We start from the raw sequence: 20,231 nt of genomic DNA, 5'->3' as shown, positions 1-20,231 counted from the left end.
AGAAGCTTCTCCCAGCTTATCCTGCCTCTGACTGACCAAAGCTTGAGAAAGAGTTATCTAGCTGATGGGATCTCACTGAGCTACTGAGCATGTGCAGCTCCCAACAAAGATAGTAAGGGAGATGTCTCACTCTGGAGCTAAAACAGAGACCTAAATACTCAGGTTGAAAACAAGATCTGCAGCAATGTACAGTACAACAAAAATATGGTGTTTTTTGAAAATGAAACCATATTCACCTATTCTGCTAAAACCTCAAAATACAATTATGCACGCACAATCACACCTGATAGACCACCTTTAGTACAAAACTAAAGCAACGAGCCAATTTAGTTCAATGTAAGGAGTAGAAAGGACCAATATTGGTGTTAAAATGTAAGGAGTAAAAGTAAAAAGTCGCCACAAAATAAATAGCAAAGTAAAAACATCTGACAACTCTACTTGAGTACAGTAACAAAGTATTTGTACTATGTTACTTCCCATCTCTGTAAGCACTTTAACTTAAGTAAAGGGTCTGAATCCGTCTCCTACCACTGGTTTGAAGTCTTCATTCTCCTATCCAGGAATGTTGTGCGGACTAGCCAGAGTTGTGGAGGTGGGTCCGGCAATGCCACACTCAGAGTATGCCAATAAGTGTGTATTGCCTCTGAGGGTCTGTTGACAGATGTCTGGAGATTCTTACAAAAGAGGGTATCAAGGGTACAAGTATCAAGTATCACATGAAACACACTCATCTTTTTGTTATAAGTATACATTCATAAGGTGACATCGTAAATCTTTACAACATTAACCATAAAAACCAAGCACGCCTGCCTTGTTGCACACCCCAAATTTTCTTAAAAACTTGACTTAGAAGATTGATTGAAAAGAAGAAAAGAAGGCCGGTGGGACGGTTGGGTTTAGGTGTCCTGGGTGAAAGTCCTGTGTTTTACCCATCCACCAACCCAAACAAACTAATTCACACGCAATCGCGGGGTATTGTAACTAAATGGAGGCAAACCGGCGTTAATACACATGCTAAAAAGCCAGCATACTTCGTGATAACACGCCAATAATGGCATAAGAATTGGCGTGTCATACATTTGTTATTTCATGAGATCAGTCTGGATTTCAAGCAACTGTTTTTTTTTTTACAATTCCAAGACTAATGGGTCAAATTATAGAGATTTGAAGTACCGGCTTTTAGAGGCAGTAAGGGGGGGATAAATGAATGAATGTCATTTTCTCTGGTATCTTAAAAAGTTAAGAAATGTTTGAGGAAGAAAAGTCTTTTAGGCCTTCATGATATGACACACTAAACTGTGTTTGATTAAAAACCTTACATATGGAATGCCATTTTATTGAAAATAAATCAATGAATGAATCCTGTACATAAATAATTAACATGTCTATGAACCACGTCCAAATAAAAGTCCCCTGAAATAAATAAAAGTAAAACCTAGTTATTTCATTGGCATATTCATTTATGTATTTGTTAATTTAATGTTGAAAAAAATGGCATTCTATACTCACAGGGGTACCTTTAACATTAGTTTGATTGACAGGTCTCTCAGCCTATCACTTTCCCTTTGTGCTGGCCATCAACTCACTATGTTTTTATTTTGTTAAGACAGGGCGGCCGTCTCAGAGTGAGGACATTGCTGACCTTCTGTGACGCTCTCGGGAACAAATCACAGCAAGGAGTTTGCAAACAAGCTTTGGGACGGGGCAAGCTGTCAGCTCAGAGGCATTAGGGTTCATGTTTTTCAAAATTAAAGGCCCACATGGAAGACGCCCTGCAGGGTTTGCTCTGGTCAAGGCTCAAAGCAGGACAGCATGACAGCAGGATTTGGTTGATCCTTCAGAGAAAAACATCTCTTGTTTCAGAGCGTTGGGTCTCAAGTTGTCCTAGCATCTCTTTCATAGACGAGATGTAGCTGGGTTTAATTTGGAACAAAATAGAAAATAGTTTGCAGCACTTTTGCTGAAAACAAAGCTTCTATGATCAAGTCCTGCAGATGCCTGGGTTTCCTCAGGAGCAGCCACAGTGGTCCACCACCATGGACGGGATCTTTCCGTAGATGATCTGCTCCTTGCGGTTGAAGTAGAGCATGTTGATGGGCGACATCTTGGTAGGAGTGCAGCAGGGCCCTGCTGTGCCCCGCCGGTTGGCCTTGTTCACCAGGTGTGCATGTGGGTACTGCTGCAGGTGCATGGACTCGCACTCCCCCGAGCAGTAGTTGGCCCTGTAGCGCTTGGGTGCGATGATCCAGTCCCAGCCGAACTCCTCGAAGTCGACGGTGAGCGGGTAGCGGCAGCAGCGAGTCTCTACGGACTCCTCGTCACAGTTAAGACCTGAGTCGCGGCGGGACCTCTTGGGCGTGTCCAGGATCTTCACTTCGATGAACGGTTGCTGGAAAGGAATTGACAATGTACTGACAATGCAAAAAGGGGTGTGTTTGGTTTTTCTGTTTAGTTGAGCTCTTTTATGGGCCCAGAACTTTCTGTTTCCTGAAAATTAGTTGTTTTCTATTTTGTAAATAAAAACCTACATTTTTCTTAAAATCTACCGACTCCTCGTGCCTGCCAGCTTGGTCCATCACACAGTGCAATATTTACTAATATTACTAATACTTCACCATTTCAATTCATTTCAGTGCATTATTTAATACTCAAATCACTTAATCTCATTACAGTGCAATATTTAAAACTTCTTGACCAGTGGGTTTGGTGTTCTGCAGAACCCCAACAATCTGGGTTGGGTGCATCCCTATTTTTGGTGTGCTCACATTTTCATACGATACCACACGGACCTGTAGATGAGATTGCGTTGTGGTTTGTGGTGCACTCACCAGGCCTTCTTCTCCAGGCTCTGCTGAGGTGACGGCCAGGTCTTCTCCATTGTTGTCGTAGGCGTTGATCTCGATCCCGTAGTTGGCCTCCGGTTGGCGCAGCCAAGCCTGCAGCAGAGACTTGATGTCAACGCTCTGCCAGGACCCGGCGCCGGTGTCGGTGTCGATCTTCAGGGAGCGGACTCTGACTCGGGTACTGTTACCCTCCTTCCTGGGTTTGAGGCGAGAGATCTGCAAGAAGACGGTGGTGACCACGTCGGCCGGCCGCAGGTGCACCCAAAGCTGGGCGCGCAGGATGTTTTTGGGTTGGATCTTCGGACTGAGGCTGAAAACACAACAGGAGGACGACTCTTCCAGGGCGGTCGAATCAACTGGAAGAAATCATCAAAATGTTAAAAGTTTTTAATAGACTGACTGACTTTTAGAGACTGATTGTCCACCACTAAGATAAAACTACTGAATGGATTCCATCAAATTTGATTGTAAATATTTCAGATTGAACCCATTAACTGTTCTTTACTCTAGCACGCCCATCGAGCCACGAAACTAAATTTAAATTGTTTAATCAGTCATTCCAGGAAAATGCCAGAGTGTTTTTGTGATTGTCAGGGGCAAAAATCCTTGGTTATGCGGCACGTTTTATTAAAAAATGCAATGGGATAAGCAGGAAATTAACGAAATTTTTTGCAATGAAATTGCGGGAACTTGCAAAAACTGCAGTTTGATGAAAAAGAAACTGTTTGTCTTGTTGCGTAATTACGTCACTTCCCAACGTTCCCGTGGCAACAGGGGAAAATGGCTGCTCTTGTGTGAAGTAATTACAACATTTTCCATCTTTTTGCTAAGATATTTGTGACGTTTTTTGAAAACGATTATGCAATTTTTTGCATAAAAATCTTCCAGGTTTCTTCATACTTTGGCAGATTATGCGTTGAAGTATGCAATTGCATAATCACGTATTTCTGGAGGGACTGTCCTACGTTATGGTTCTGGTTCTGCCTCAACGTTTGTTTTCTAGTTCTATTTCAGATGTGACAATTTTTAACTCGTAAGTGTTTATTTCTGTTTTAATTAATTGCACTGTGTATGCAAGTACTCAGTGAAATTACAATAACGGGAATACTGAAATCCACATGTGCACAAGAAAAATCACATCTAATGTGCAGATTGCCGTTAGTTTTTTATTTTGCATCAACCATAAAACCCAGTTATCTTGTGGGCAAAGTTGACATTTTTATGATAGACTACATTCACTTTTGGTGGACCACTGAGGAAACCCAGGTGTCTGCAGGACAAAGGATTCGATTATGGAGCTTTGTTTTCTGCAAAACTTATATCCAGCTACATCCTATCCATAAAAGAGATGCAAGGACGGGACTTTCTGCAAAGAAATTGCATAATACTGAAGAAATTGCATTTTACTGAAGGATACACTAACTCCTGCTGTCATACTGTCTTATGAAAACGTGTCCTGATTTGAGCCTTGACCAGAGCAAACCCTGCAGGGCGTCTTCCATGTGTGCCTTTATTTTGAAAAACATTAACCCTAATGCCTCCGAACTGACAGGTCGCCCCGTCCCAAAGCTTGTTTACACACTCCTTGCTGTGATTTGTTCCCGAGAGCGTCATAGAAAGCCAGCAATGTCCTTACTCTGAGACAACCACCCTGTCTTCGTATGATAAAAATATAGGGAGTTGATGGCCAGCACAAAGGGAAAGTGATAGGCTGAGAGACCTGTCAATCAAGGCAAACCTCCAATGGAATTTAAAGTCCGAATTCTGACTTTAATAATACTTCACTATGATTATTCTGATCCACGTAAATGCTGGATAACTATGGTTTTTGCCATCTAAAATAGCCGTTAAATTAAATTAAAAAAGTACATCTGTTTGTGTTGACACCTGCCGTATTCAGCAAATAACGTTTCCATCCGTGTTTATCGCACAAGCCGCTTATCGATAAGGAGAACATCCGTTTCCATAAGGCATTTTTTCACTCAATATTACTTAATTTGCATAAAAAGGTGTGGAGGGAAACATGGCTATAGCAATACACACATAAAAAGGAAGAAAGGAACTGCAAAACAGGTTTTTGGGGATTAGATTATACTTACGCTTGGTGGCCATGGTGATGATGGTCTCTGTCGTGGTGTGGTCCTCGTCCTCCACCCGCGGGTCGTACTGGTCCAGGAGCTGCGTCAGAGGAGGCGCTTTGGGGAGCAGCTGGCGGATCATGTCCCGGCTAATGTTAGGAGCCTGTTGGAGCCGCAGGATGCTGAGGATCTGCGACTTAATGCTGTGGAGCCTGTGGAAGAAGGGATAAGGATGAGGGTTAGAGTTAAGGGCCGAGGGTTAAGGGTTAAGGTTAAGGGTTAAGGGTTAAGGATTAAGGGTCAGGGTTAGGGTTAGTTACATTTTTTGAAGACCACCGAGTCGGGGGAAATGCAAAACTACCAAGAAATGGCCAAAGGGCGTATGTCGCATAACGTGTAGTGGGAACATTTTTTGAAGTACATGACGTAGGGTCAGACGTAGGGTTGTGTCTCCATGTACCTATGTATGTAGCAATGGCCAAAAGGCGTACGTAGCAATGGCCAAAGGGCGTATGTTGCCTTGACAAGGTTACATTTTTCGAAGGCTATGACGAAGGGTCCGGCATAGGGTCTGGCATAGGGTCTGGCATAGGGTCCGGCGTAGGGTCTGGCGTAGGGTCTGGCGTAGGGTCTGGTATAAGGTTGTGTCTCCATGCACCTACGTCCGTCTCAACGGCCGAAGGGGGTACGTCACCGCAAAAAGTAGTTACATTTTTCAAACGCTACAGCATAGGGTCCGGCATAGGGTCCAGCGTAGCGTCCGCCTTATGGTCTCGCTGGGATCTGGCGTATGGTCAGGCGTAGGGTCCATTGTAGGGTCCAGCATAGGGTCCTGCGTCGGTTTGTGTCTTCACATACCTGCTTGTGTAGAAACGGCGTAGATTTTACGCAGAAGTATAAATCAAGCTTTAGGGTTAGGGTTATTCACTGTGGAGTGGAGACAGAAGATAACTAGAAGATGTATGATTCTCTCAGACCACAATGGGGTTTCTGGCTAGGGTGACAGGAAGCAACAGAATAACAAAAGCTGAGAAGACACTCAAAAAAAAAAGAAAAACTAAAACTAAAACAAATCGGAGTAGATTTCCATGAAGCCAATATCTGCTCAAATTATTGGAAAAGGTCCCCCTCACAGTGACCAAAGTAAAATGCTTACTAAGCCCACAAAAGGCAAATTAATTAACACTGGAGACACAAAACGTATGTTGATCCGAAAAAATAAATAAAAGGAACTTAATCCGTGAACAGGAAAGAGGATATAAGGATGAAATGAGACAAAAATCTGCAAGGTAATTGTCTTCTACAAGCCTCATCTGCTTGCTGTGCTCCCGGAAGTCGCAGGCCATGCACTGATCTCCGCTCTCAGCCAGCAGCCTGGAGGTCTGGTTCGTCTCCGTGGAGACGCCCGCGGAGAAGAGGACGGCCAGGCCGAGGAAGAGGTGCATCCTGGAGAGAAGAAGAGGCCGGTGCAGCGCCGCTGTCTGATGTGAGACTGTCCTCTGGCCTCATGGCTTTATGATTGGCTGATAGGAGGAACTTCTTTTTAACCCTTGCATTGTCTTCCCCTGCTGTGCCTTGTAACGCCCACAGTGCCCTGCTATGCTACAAAGAACTACTACAAACAAACTCTTCATTCTAATCCCAACCGGTCGTCAGACACCGCCTCCAAAGAGCCTGGGTCTGACCGAAGTTTCTGCCTAAAAGGAAGTTTTTCCTCGCCACTGTCGCACTGTTGCTTGCTCTGGAGGAAACTACTGGAACTGTTGGGTCCTTTTGGATTCTGATGTGTGGTCTAGACCTGCTCTATCTGTAAAGTGTCTTGAGATAACTCTTGTTGTGATTTGATACTATAATTAAAATTGAATTGAATTGAATTGAATGTGAACTTGTTGTCCTTCCAGGTCAAAAATGAAAATGGAATTGATCTATTTGGTGCTACTTTTCAAAAATACAAGGATTTTTCTGCATTGAGTAATTTTACTTTTAATATTTTAAAGGCCCCATGACATGGTGCTCTTTGGATGCTTTAATATAGACCTTAGTGGTCCCTAACACTGTATCTGAAGTCTCTTTTATATAGACCTTAGTAGTCCCTAATACTGTATCTGAAGTCTCTTTTATATAGACCTTAGTGGTCCCTAATACTGTATCTGAATTCTCTTTTATATAGACCTTGGTGGTCCCTAATACTGTATCTGAAGTCTCTTTCATATAGACCTTAGTGGTCCCTAATACTGTATCTGAAGTCTCTTTTATTTAGACCTTAGTGGACCCCTAATACTGTATCTGAAGTCTCTTTTATTTAGACCTTAGTGGTCCCTAATACTGTATCTGAAGTCTCTTTTATAGACTGTTTATTGTAAAATACACTTCATATAAAGTCAACAGACACAGAACAATATAAAAAGCCGTTTTGGGTTGTCTTTCCAGTTTTTTGCATTACACCAAAAGTAGTCCACCACCGGGGTGAGGTTGGTAGGGTCCAAGACCGGGTTGGGCGATATGTTTACATGTTTTTTACCGGCGACCGTGAACATTTACCATGTTGAACTGGATTTGAAGTACAGACCTCAGGTGACTCACTCACTTACTTCAATCCACCTTGTTGGCTGAACTACACCAGTCCCACCTGACACCTTAAATCTGTCTTCGGGTCGAATTTGACCCCTTTTCAAAAAGTTTCTATAACACAAATTTGGGTTTCTTTTAAAGGAATTCCGAAAAGTAACGTGGATGGTTCCCTACAAGTTTCTCACAAGTCAAATAAATAATCAGTTCACTACTTTCATTGGATTTGGGTGTTTTTTTGTCAAATTTTATAGCATTTGGAGAAAAAATAATTGATAAAAGAACTTGTGTGGGTGACTAAATGAAAGAACAAATGTGACTATAATGTAACAGAAGAAGAAAAACAGAGAAAAAACTTTAATAATGTGAAATAAATGCCGAACAAAGTGACAAAAAGGTCAATAAAGTGACAAACGTTTTTTTAAAGAACTTTAGAAATTTGGGAAAAACCCACAAAAATTTCAAAAGGCTCAGAAAAATTTCAAACTACATTGAAAAAGTGACAAAAACATTGGGGAAAAGACACAAAAGTGTCGACAAAGACGACCAAAATGTTGATAAAAGGTTTTTTATTTGAAATGACTCAGAAAACAAAATTTTGCAGGTCAGAGGGAAGAAAACACAAGGGTTAACTGACACCCAGAGCTGTTGGCTCCAGTCTGCATGCAATCCTTATCACCAAATGTGGTCTGAAAGGAAAAGCCCACAGGCGCTTTAGTTACTCAGCAGCTATTTCCCTTCCATTGTCTAGAAAATTACACAAAATGGTGAAAAACCGCATTGTTGGCGGTGTTTCCCAAAACCCCAGATGACGTCTTCAAATATCTAATTTTGTCCCCAACTCAAAGATATTCACTTCAGCCTGTTTGTATCCTGCCTACCATTTTCTTTTCATCCCCCTGTACTTGTGTCAAGCGTCCTTGGGTTTTCATGAAAGGTGCTACAGAAAGTTAAGTAATTTAATTACTTGTGTTTTAATTAGTATGTGGGTGGATACAAAAAACTCTAACACCAAGGATAGCTCATGATACATTCAAAGCAGGTTAAGTTACTGTATGCAACACTTGAAATGCAGTAGTTAATCAGTATCATATTCTTTTATTGTGAAGGAATGATTTCCTGTCTAAGTGTTGGAAAAACACTTTGTCCAAAGGGACCACTAGAAACAACACAAACTGAAACTTCTTGAGTATTTATTATCTGCTGTAGACAAAGATGTGGTATTAATAAAGGTCCAAAATGATCTGAAATTGCATATTTGATTGACAAATCTCACATCCCACAAACCTAGGAAACCAATTACATTATTGTAAGTGCCCTTAATTCTCCATTATTATGCATTAAAAATGCCACCTGGAGCAGAAACTGGCAGCCAGTTGCATTTTGGTTCCAAAAAAAGAGAAGTTACCGTCTGTCACGCTTCAAACCTCCGCATAGCTGCTTGAAAATACACACGGACTATTTTCAGTTTGTCTTGTAAATGTTTTATTCATGTGAATGCAGAAATATAGCATTCAATATTTTCATTGCACAATGGCAGGTAGAGTTTCACAGGACGTGTGGGGGTCGGTGGAGTCTATTACCTGAAAGACAAAACCAGACAATTTTACAAGACATGGAAAAAGCTGTTCAAGAATGATAAAAATATTTGGTTATTTAAAAATCCCAAACAGATCTGCCTAGCATTAGTTATTTGTAGTTATTTATGAGTTCTCACTAAAATAATATGTTTATGATTTGTTTTATTTTCACAATAAAACATCAAAATATATAAAAACACAAACTTAAGATTTGAAACTGATCAAAAATACATGAATAGAAACATAATAATCAGTGTTGCCAACAGGGACGTTGTAGAGTGTCCTCTGGTGGACAGACTAACTAGAATCATTTATTTGTCATTATAAATGATCTAACCTACCCCCCCCCCAAAAAAAAATTAATCAAATAAATGGAAATGGAATAAAAAATAAATTATAACATGTCCAATAGCATTTGATTTTACAGTGCAGCGAGCTTTTATTAACTTTGCATCTCACCTGTATTCACCTCTCTAACTATGTCCTCCTCGTCCGTGTCCACGTCCACGGCCACATCCATGTCCATGACCATGTCCATGACCGTGTTTGGGATGTTCACTGTCACTGTCGCTGTCGTCGCTGTGACGACCACCGCTTCCACGACGACGAGGGCTATGCTCCCGGCCTTCTTTGCGATCTCGGCGGTCTCCCCCCTGAGGAGCGACTTTATCACGGTCCCCTCCTCGGCGGTCTCCCCCCTGAGGAACGTCTTTATCACGGTCCCCTCCTCGACGGTCACCCACCTGAGAGTCTTTATCGTGATCCTTTTTGTCTTTTTGCTGAACGTTTCCTCCGCTCCGACCATCCCCACCAGACACAGGGCCCAAGACACCACAGTCCTTGTCCCCTGTGTTAGGCTTCAGGCCGTAGGCCTCCGAGGGATGTTTGTCTGTGGGAGCGCCAATCAGAACCAAATAGAGTCATTTGTTTCACTAAAAGCTAGAATTTCTATCAAATATGATAAGACTAAAACAGAAACTTTTGCTTGAGTCTTATAATGAACAAAAGAAGAGATCTTACCTTGATTTCCGCCGAACATTTTCTGTCAACGGTGTTCGTCTATGTGCGAGACAACTTCCTGACGACACAGGACTAAGTAAAAGAAAACAAGGAGGTGTCTGTGTAGGTTTAAGGCAAACCAGTTTAACTGGAAAATTAAAGGCGTGGCAAATGTCATCAAGTTAAATTACAGGCGCGGCAAATGACATTAAGAAAAACAAGTTTAGTCAGGTGAAAACTTTAAGTGTGGCTTCGAGAACTTCGCCAGTTCAGTTTTTTCTGAATGCAACATTGGTTTGCCTATATTCATTCTAAAATTTTAAAAAACTTGGTTCCAGATCCAAGTATAATTTTAATTTAAACCCCCTTTCGATTGGAATTAAGATGTCTCTTCTTAATTATTTGCATACGAGCTGCAACTGTCTTCCTCATACTTGATTTTTATTTTTCTCATTTATTTCTCTTGCGTTCTTTTATCAACTGTCTATATTAATTACCTTAATTGTTTATTGTCTAATATGTAATGGATGGAATGGGGAGGATATGGGTGGTTTTGGTGTAATGGAGACCTTTTTTTATCAGTATGTGTGTATGTTTGTGATGTACGTTAAAAAAAAAAAATGCTTTTAGGTCCTCTTAAGTTTTCTTTGTTAACTGTCTTGTCTAATTGTAAATGTATTGAAAACGTGATGCTATATCTCAAGGGGTTATTCCTAATAATACATTTCAAAATAGAGTATGCAGCGCTTTTCTAGTCTTACTGACTACTCAAAGCGCTTTTACATTGTACGGGAACCATGCACCATCCACTGTGGCATTCAGGGTTCAGTGTACATTGACATGGGAGTGCAGGGCCAGGGGTCAAACCCCCAACCTCCCAATTGACGACTGAGCCACAGCCGCCCTCTAGAACCACAGTACTTCCATGATATGTATAGCAGGAACTTTTTGTGAGGAGACAGATGGTGACGCCCGGTCTCTCACAGCTGCATTCTTGTCCCAGCACGTCACTGGAAGAGGCAGAGAGATGCGTCAGGGTCAGGCCGATGTCAAACCTACCCCCCACCCCCCTCTGTCATATCTACACATGCTTTGGCTTGCTTTGCAGGTCGAGAGATGATTTAGCTGAAATCCAGATGTATTGATTTACATGAGTTAACAGGAGTCCAACTTTTCCTGAATCACTGACCCTTGTCAGTAGAAGGTAATTTAAAAGTACCGTACTTCAAGAAACTATATGTAACTCATAGTTTAATAGTCCATCAGATGATCATAAATGACCTTTAACAGCAGATGAAGCAGTGACAAGAACGCTAGCTTTTATGTTGTTTTCATTAAAGTGGACCTACTATGCTTTTCTGTATATTCTGTCACATCTCCCGTCAAATCTGGATTAAATTGTCCTAGAGAGGCTAAAGATTCGTAAAATCCCAATTTCAGATTTGTGAAAGCTTCGTGTTATTTGTGAAAATGCAAAAAAGGGAGATTTTTTTTACATGTAGTAAGAGATGGGAAGTAACAAAGTACTATAGAAGGTTTTTCTGATATTTTTACTTTACATTCATTTATTTTTTTGGCGAGTTTTTACTTTTACTCCTTACATTTTAACACGAATATTGGTACTTTCTACTCCTTCAATTTTACAAAAATGGCTCGTTACTTTAGATTTGTACTAAAGGTGGTCTATCAGGTGTGATTGTGAGTGAATGTCACACGGAGAAGAAAGAGAAAGTGAAAGAGAAAAGAAAAAGAGACCAGTTGTCCGGAGGATAATCAGCTGGGATCGTGTGCGTCTTTGAGAACTGTGAGTAATATAACCTATGTTGTCGGTTCATTTAAGCCTGTTGTTTTATTGGTCTGTAGTTCTGGCCCAATTAAAAGATAGCTTGTGATTTTGTTGATTGTTCATCACCTGTTACCTAGTTTACACCTGGCTGTTGATTCGATATAATGACTCATTAAGATAATGTAATTAATAATGGGTTTAATTGTTACTATTTACTAGCATATATGATTCCTACAGTATGCATGGTGTATGGTAGCCTTTACAAAGCATCAAAAGAGTGACGGTGTCACACCTTGACTTAGCGGGATCTGCTCATCACAGCTTAATTGGTAACCTGTTTGCCGAAACAGGATGAACAGGTGGAGCTACGTCTACCCAGGTGTAGATAGCTGGAATAAGTGCACGTTCACGGCTTTCTTAAATAGACCACGGTATCCATCACAGATTTACTGATGTAGAAATGGAGAAGATCCAGGGTACAAGCGACTGAAATGGGTTTCAATGTTCATGTTTTTTACTGATAAAGTGACAGCACCAAAATAAAAAGATGAAGAAGCGTTGCGGTGTTCCCGGTGTGATGAATGTAAACTACACTACATACGTACTGTATATAGGCCACGTTATTGGTCCAGGGATGTGAGACCATGAAACCAATGTTAGCTATAATAACAAAAACTTAAGCCTACATATTAAGGAGTAACACAAACTGTTCTTTATAGAGAAAGACCAGCACCAATAAAAAAAAATCTCCATGGTTACTCGGCTGGGTATAATTCAACCTGGTTTCGTGCAACCGAGTCCAAACTAAATTCATCCAGGATAACTTGAATATCCCGGCTTAACCCCTTATCCTGGTTTCATGCAACAGGCCCCCGGGTCCCGGTCCAGTACCACTATACCTTGGCCTGTCCTTGACTGTTAGAGCATAAAGGAAAGGATGAATCCCATTTCTCCATCTTACCCCTGCACCCTGAAACCCCCCCCCCCATGGAATGGGACACCATTTGGTGACATCACCATACAGTCTTGACCACAAACTTCCAAGATGCCATCTGCAAGTGCGTCTTTATGTCGTTTGTGTGGGTTATGACAACAGTTTCATATGCATTTATGTATTTAATAGTTATTTTATATTCACTTTGGGGATGCAGAGGCAGAAGTGTCTTGTTTTTTCAGGGAGACAATTTTAAGATCTGTCTAGGGACAACGGATGAAAAAAAACCTTTTGGCTAATTCTGGTGCATTTGCAGCAATGGTAATTAATGTACACTGTCCCTGTGAAATAAATTAATAAATTAAATTAAATCTGTGTAGGTCTGTTTGCCATGCACATATGTGTATACACACTGCATGGTGTGTTGTATATCTGTTTCAGTTATCACCGTTTCAAATGTCATTGAGGTTAACAAAAAATCTGTCTTTATTGGCCAATAAATTAAACATAACAGGCAAAAACATTATATAAAATACATTATAGAGCCATTGTCAACTATTAGAGCCATAACTTCCATGTCACACACGTTAAAAGGCACTCAAATGTGTAAAAATAAAAAAAGACACAAGACCATAAACAAATTAACTACAGCTATTCCATTTGGGTGAAGGATGCCGTTAGCCAATCAGCGTCCAGCATCTTAGCTTGTTGAATATTAATGAGAAGTGGCCCAAATGGAGCCGAGTGAGGCTTTCTATACCATGCTGGAATGGCTGGAAATACATGTGGCAGGGCACCTTTAAGTCCTTTAAAATGTAGATGATGCACCTGCCTGTTTTGATTCTGATGAAAAGGACTTTCTGAGAAAGGACCTAGAGTAGCCTCTATTGGTCAGAACGGAGAATAGCAATTTTACACAGTGCTTGTGTACAGGTTCTGGGAAATCTTGCGATTGAACCAGCCCGGCACGTGTGTTTAGGGTGTTAACTTGTTTAAAAGAGCCGAGAATCCATATCCGTCGCTTTAAAAATCGTCCTTTATCTCCAATCGCCAATCAAGCTGGTAGTGGTTTTAAGTTTGATTGAGGTAATTCCAAATCACGTCCAGATATTTGAAGCAATATGTTTTTTTAGCAAGTTTTAGAGGTTGAAGCCTCCCTTCAGCTGTGAAAATGTTTGCATAACCCCGAGCAAATCTTTACCCCCATTGCTTTGTCTTTGATTGGCAGGTAAAAAAAAAAAAAATCCAATAATTACTAATTCTATATCTGGTCTTTTACTGTCTGAACTTCCTATGTCAATATTTGTGTTGAGGCGCTCAAGGATATGGAGTTATTTCACTATACCAACAAAGTCAAAAGTATCTTTATTATAATGTAACTGGGCTGCGTGGCATGGGCGGGTCTATTGAGCTAGGGTGATTTCCATTGGCTCAGAGTACTGTCACTTGGCTGCCTGTTCTGCCAATCTTCTCCCCTTGTCACATAATCAATTGTTTCCATAACAACTATCCAATATGCTGATACCATGGAACCAGCACTAGAATTATTAGATTTTGTTATTTTGTGTGCCAGACTGAGCCTATAAAAAATATATACAATTTGTTTAAAATGAAATGTTTTATTTAGCATGATTTCTATCCTATCCAATATTTCCAGGCATATTTTCTGTGCATATTTGCTGTATTCTGTAGAGCCAGCTTCTAAATGAATAAACTTTAACTTAATGCTTATCCACCTTGGACTTGGGGGGAATACACGGTCAAGCATTAAAATATATAAATTACAATAGAGGTTTAAGGTTCATCAACACAATTTATGACATACATTATGTACATACTGACTTTTCATTCATTTATGACACGCTAAGGCTTTCTATTGTCTGTTTTTAAATTGAACCAAAAACAAAAACCACTGATCATTAAAAAAAAATTACGTTAAAAAAAAAAGTTATATTGAGTATGATAACTCTTGTTCATTACATTTTGCTTCATAATTGCTACCGCATGTGTTGTATTCATTGTTGCAAAACTTGTTGTGGATATAGTTTGTTTGTTACCATGACAACACCATTGATCTGAAGCTCGATGCTGTCATGTAAATAGTTTTATAATCAGCAATAAATATAACAATTTCTGATCAACTCGTATCAATTGCATGCTTAAATAGCATACTGGTTAAAGCCCCGCCCATTTCAAGACAACCCAACCCACACCCGGGTTAGGGCCCCGCCCAGTCCGAGTACAGATACAGATACAGATAGTTAATGTGGTAAACAGATACAGATAATGCTGTACTCGCTCATCCCTACAGATAGCTTAATTTAGATGTGTTGCAGCTGTATGTTATATATAAACATACAACTTCAACATAAGAAGAATGTAGCATAATATGGATGTGAAAGCAGTTATAAATAGCCTATGTGACAATAAAATTTGTTTTGGTTAAAATCAACAAATAATTGTGATCACAGCATTGATCAAAATAATTGTGCAGCCCTATGTGTTTCGTCAACCCGCTTGGTCAGCTGCTCTCAGTGTCAGAAACCGGGGCAAAGGTATGGCGCAAGAAACTGTAGTGATTGGTGGAAGTCGCGGGGAGCTCCCGTTATTGGTCAACATTTGCAGCAAAGTCTTCATGTTCACTCTTCACAGGGACAGGAGTAAATGGGAACCTGGCGCTATCAGCCTCCTGCAGCCCTCCCTCCTGACTGACCCTGAGTTCCTCTTGTTCCTCTTTAATATGTGGGGGCTCCTCCTGCTTTACCCCCATGCCTGTATGGGCCACTATGTCTTGTCTCAGACTTTCTCTTTCTGTAAAATGTTCCTCTCCTGTAGGACTACTGTGGATCAGTGCTGTGTGAAGTCTTGTGGGAACCTGCACCTGGTGCTTACGGTTAAATCCTTTACAACACTGAGAGCTGCTGGTCGGTTTGTTGGCAGTATGAAGCTGGGAGATCTCCCCAGCACACTGGTGGCTCAAGAGCTGGGACTTGAAAGTGAAGCTTTTCTCACAAACAATGCATCCGAGGGAGTTTTCTTTGGAGTGGACAGATGTGTGTATCGTCAGACATCCTCCCGTTGCAAATCCTTTCCCACAATATGAGCAACGGAATGGGTGCTCATCCGTTGGGGAGTTCTTGCGTGTCAACGGAGTCCAACTGTCGTCAAATCTTTCACGATACTCACGATCACTGACAGAGACTTGCTCAGTTTTCAGATGTTGTAGACATGACTTAGGTTGGCCGGTCAGTTTGCAAAAATCAACACTTTCGTCAGTCCTGGCTTCGGTTTTAACCTTGTCACCAGAGCTGCCAGTGTTACATCCACCTCTTGCAGGAACCTTTTTAGATCTCTGGTAAGTGAACCCTGACTGGTGTTGCCTGGTCTCTTTCCAAAACCCAATGTCATCCATGTCATCGTCTTCGGAGGACTGTTCTGTGGTTTTATTAGCAACTGGTGTGATGGCTGCTTTTGGTCTTTCACAGTTCTTGCCATTAAAGGCCTTTCTTCTTCGCTGCAAGAACTCACCGAGACACTTGTGTTTTTTTATCTGAAAATGCCAAAAGAATCTCCTGCCACAGACACCGCAGCTGAACGGCTTCACTCCTGTGTGCTTCACCATGTGGTACGTCAAAGCTCCTTTGTTCCTAAACATCTTACTACAAACTGAGCAACTAAACGGTTTCTCTCCTGTATGAGTTTTCAAGTGGTAGTCCAGGCCTGCTTTTTGAGAAAACAGTTTACCACACAAAGAGCAACTAAATGGTTTCTCTCCTGTGTGAGTTCTCGTGTGTTTATTCAGGTTTCCCCTGTGTTTAAATGTTTTCGAACACACAGAGCAACGAAATGGGTTACTTGCAGGATCTTTCCAGTCTTTTTCAGTGACAGGTTCAGAAGAGTCTCCTGCATTGTCTTCATTATCCGATTGTAAATGTTTCTCTGGATCAGAGTTCCTGGCTGGTTCCGATCCTCCACGGTCCTCTCCATCAACCGTTGTTTTCATCTGTTCAGCTTGTATTTGACAAAGCAGTGAGGACTGACGCCCAACACATTTATGCCTTTTGACCTGTTCGGGCCAGGCAAATTTTTTGAGACAAAAGCTGCAACTGAAAAGTTTCTCTCCTGTGTGGACTCGCTTGTGCTTTTTCAGATTTCCCCTTCCACGGAATGCCTTCCCACACACTGAGCAGCTGAAAGGTTTCACTCCAGCGTGGATGTTCATGTGTTCCTTCAGGGATCCACTCTGTGTAAATGACTTCACGCAGAATGAGCAACTGAAAGGTTTTTCTCCTGTATGCGTTATCATGTGTGTCTTCAGGTTTCCGCTTCCACTGAAGGTCTTACCACATACTGAGCAGCTAAAGGGTTTCTCTCCTGTGTGGATTCTCATGTGTCTCTTCAGATGGGACTTTGTTACAAATGTTTTCTCACATTCAGAGCACTGAAATGGTTTCTCACCTGTGTGAAGTCTTGTGTGGGCCTTCAAATGTCCAATGATGCAAAATCTTTTCCCACAATCAGAGCAACTAAAGGGTTTCTCCCCTGTATGCGATCTCATGTGTATCTTCAAATGTGTCTTGGTGGCAAATCTTTTCCCACACTCAGAGCAGCTAAGTGTTTTTTTACCAGCATTACATCTCGATTCGTTTTTCGGAGAGTTTAAACCTGACTGAAGTTCTCTGGTCTCTTTCCAATCGGCACTGTCATCAGTCTCGGGTTCAGAGGAGTCTCCGGCCTTGTCATCAGTATCTGGTTCTAAATGTGTACCTGGATCTGAGTTCATGGCTAGTTCTGGTCCTCCGCAGTTCTCTCCATCCGCTTCTGTTTCTATCTGTTCAGTTTGTTTTTGATGAAGCTGTGAGAACTGAGGTTTCTCTTCATCATCTTCATTCTTCACAAGGATATTTTCAGGAGTGAATGGGAACTTGGTGATATCAGCCTCCTCCAGCCCTTGAAGCTGTTCTCGCTCTTGACTTATCCAGAGTTCTTCATGTTCCTCTTTAATGTGTGGGGGGGGCTCTGGCTTCTCCTGGTCCATCCTGGAGCTCCACTCCTGCTGCCCAAGGGGAACCTCTTCTTTAACCACCAACAGCTGCTGGACGTCTGCAGAAAACAGTAAATGCATATTTAGGGAAAAACACAAATTTGTTTTAGGTTGAGCTTTAAAATCTTTGGCAAAATGGCAAGTATTTGTCATACTTTATATTTCATCATCATCTTGCGCATTTTTTGTCCCGCTACTTGTCTTCCATGCGCAAAAAAAAACACACCAAAAATATCAAATGTTTAGGAATGTTGTGCTTTTTTTTCAGAGATTCGCATGTTTTTTTTAAAGTTTGAGTCACAAAAAAACTATGCCCCTTAGACTTTGATGGGAAATTGGGGGGGGGGGGGGGGGGGGGGGGGGGGGGGGTCGAGTTAACATTGAATCCATGACAAACAATTTAAATACTACAGGCAACATACAATGGGACAAAAAATAACAATACAATGGGATATACACATGTAGGAAGTGATATATTTTAATCAGATCTGTCCTCACCCACACTTTTAAATAGTGAATAACAAGAGACAAACAAGCTATAACAAAAGCTGTTGTGTGTAGTTTGTTTCTTAGTTTGCCACAAATCCTACAATTTTGACAAATTCTTGCAAAATGAACTGGCGACTGAACTAACCATCCTCTGATGGAGTATTGTTTTATTACAATTCCATAAAACAATATTGAATAGGGTCATAAAATACAGTAGGTGCTAATGATATGTGAAGTGAAAAGCCACTTTGTGATCTTCAAAGCCAAATTAATTACATCATTTTATACCAAGTATTATTGTGCCATGGTGACTATATTGTATGTGATGTCATCATTAACATTGTGACACAACTAAAAATATGCCTTATTGTATGTGAATAGACATAAATAAATACTATATATTTATATAATGGGGAGGGTGAGGGGTTAGGAGGGGTTGCTGTTCGGACAGTAAATTCATCTAATACAGTGTCCACAATGTTATTTGCCTATAAATTGTCATATTTCACGGGTTACAAGTAGCCCTGTTGTTTAGTTGGTGCGCCGATGCTACAGGTACGTAATGGAAACCCTGTTGTGCGTCCGCCCTATTTTTGTTGTTGTTGACGTAGTAAAGACGGCAGGCGTATGTTGATTAGGGGGTCGCCTGCAATGTGTAGGCCCAGGACGTGGCTCCAACAAGGGGAAATAAATGAATACAATTTATCTGCTGTATTGTATGTATCGCTTTTCTAGTCCTAACAACTACTGTCTTACAACGAATGTTTCACACACATTCATACACTGCCACCTACTCATCAGATGAACACTCACACTCATTCAAACTCCAATGGCATATCGCCAGGGCCAGGGATTGAACCACAAACCTTCCAATCGGCAGGCAACCGCTCTACCACTGAACCACAGCCGCCCCACCTTACATTTTGTTGTTATTGCAACATAAAAGTTGTTGTATTTATTACACACAAGCCTGAATTACACACTCATGATGAGTACCTACACATGCCATAATGGACCTGCACCAGTTGGTGGTTCGGTGCCTTGCTCAAGAGCACCTTGGTAGTGCATCTCTCTAGCTACCAGTCCACCACCTTTCTTTAGTCCGTATGTGGACTTGAACCGGCGACCCTTCGGTTCTCAACCCTACACCCTACTGACTGAGCTACTGCCTACAAAAAAGCCTACTGTGATGCTAGGAGTATATATATATTGTCTCTACCTAAAATATATACACACGTTTCACTGTGCCTGTGTGTTTATATAAAAGTTTTAAAAGATTACAAAAATGAAAACTAAGTTGTGATGCTCGACGTCACTCCCCAATGTAAGTTGAGTGCAGATTTGAGTTGCGCATACGTCACTTTCCGACAAGTTGCATTCAGGAGACACTTCTGAATTGTCAATACAGTAAAAATGGACCTACTCAACCAAGTTGGTTCACTGCTTATATATTGGTTCAAGTTAGCATCAAACACAACAAAGGCTGTCTATTGAATGGCGTTTTGAGCTAACGTTAGCAACCAAACAACCATTGATAGCTAAAACGTTTATGAAATTATTCCTATCTTCTGTTATTGTTTGCAATGAGGAAACTTTATTATTTTATGGATTTCACAAATGTCAGTATGACACGATGTGCCCTAAACCATTTAAATCTGAGCCCGTGCAACTCATATCTGCACTCGATACATCGGGGAGAGACGAGCAGGCTGAGAATGGTTTCGCTAACGTTAGCTTAGCCTCATTAGCAGAGCAGTAGAAAGACAACAAACCTCCTTGCAGCTTTGTTTCCGGTTTTAAAACCACCTCCAGCTGGTTCCGGTGTGGGTCCTTTAGTGTGTTCCAAATCGCGCACTTCCCTTAGTGCACTAACGGAAGTGCACTTCGTACACTACGTACTTACTTGGATA

At 41.2% G+C, this 20,231-nt stretch overlaps 3 protein-coding genes across 5 annotated transcripts in view; all 3 read right to left on the bottom strand.

Moving 5' to 3' along the window:
• Positions 1–1,119: 1,119 nt before the first annotated feature.
• LOC117939515 (growth/differentiation factor 8-like) lies at positions 1,120–6,478 on the bottom strand. The gene is made up of 4 exons (XM_034864939.1): positions 6,230–6,478; positions 4,943–5,133; positions 2,829–3,199; positions 1,120–2,389 (listed from the first exon to the last, which is right to left on the bottom strand). Exons 1-4 carry the CDS (start codon positions 6,364–6,366, stop codon positions 2,009–2,011), a joined length of 1,080 nt encoding a protein of 359 aa, XP_034720830.1. The 5' UTR covers positions 6,367–6,478; the 3' UTR covers positions 1,120–2,008.
• A 2,479-nt stretch (positions 6,479–8,957) lies between these two features.
• On the bottom strand, positions 8,958–10,261 carry LOC117939543 (kininogen-1-like). 3 transcript variants are annotated; one of them, XM_034864983.1, is made up of 3 exons: positions 10,090–10,261; positions 9,529–9,958; positions 8,958–9,072 (listed from the first exon to the last, which is right to left on the bottom strand). In XM_034864983.1, the coding sequence occupies exons 2-3, from the start codon at positions 9,872–9,874 to the stop codon at positions 9,038–9,040; spliced, it is 381 nt and encodes a 126-aa protein (XP_034720874.1). In that variant the 5' UTR covers positions 9,875–9,958; positions 10,090–10,261; the 3' UTR covers positions 8,958–9,037. The 3 variants fall into 3 exon arrangements, with proteins under 3 accessions (XP_034720874.1, XP_034720873.1, XP_034720872.1); XM_034864982.1 differs by having other exon boundaries at positions 8,978–9,072; positions 9,539–9,958; XM_034864981.1 differs by lacking the exon at positions 8,958–9,072 and having other exon boundaries at positions 9,528–9,958.
• Positions 10,262–15,293: 5,032 nt separating this feature from the next.
• The window catches only part of LOC117939465 (zinc finger protein 345-like), a 5,320-nt gene continuing 382 nt past the window's right edge, over positions 15,294–20,231 (bottom strand). The window contains exons 2-4 of the mRNA XM_034864834.1: positions 20,094–20,152; positions 15,703–17,891; positions 15,294–15,672 (exon numbers count right to left, since the gene is read on the bottom strand). Coding sequence (XP_034720725.1) covers positions 15,394–15,672; positions 15,703–17,891; positions 20,094–20,152 — 2,527 coding nt within the window. The 3' untranslated portion in view covers positions 15,294–15,393. The remainder of the gene's footprint in view (positions 15,673–15,702; positions 17,892–20,093; positions 20,153–20,231) is intronic.

Source organism: Etheostoma cragini, chromosome 24, assembly GCF_013103735.1.
Source record: "Etheostoma cragini isolate CJK2018 chromosome 24, CSU_Ecrag_1.0, whole genome shotgun sequence".
NCBI classification, from domain to species: domain Eukaryota; kingdom Metazoa; phylum Chordata; class Actinopteri; order Perciformes; family Percidae; genus Etheostoma; species Etheostoma cragini.
Note: the sequence above shows the minus strand (reverse complement) of the source record. Positions and strands in the feature narration are given on the sequence as shown.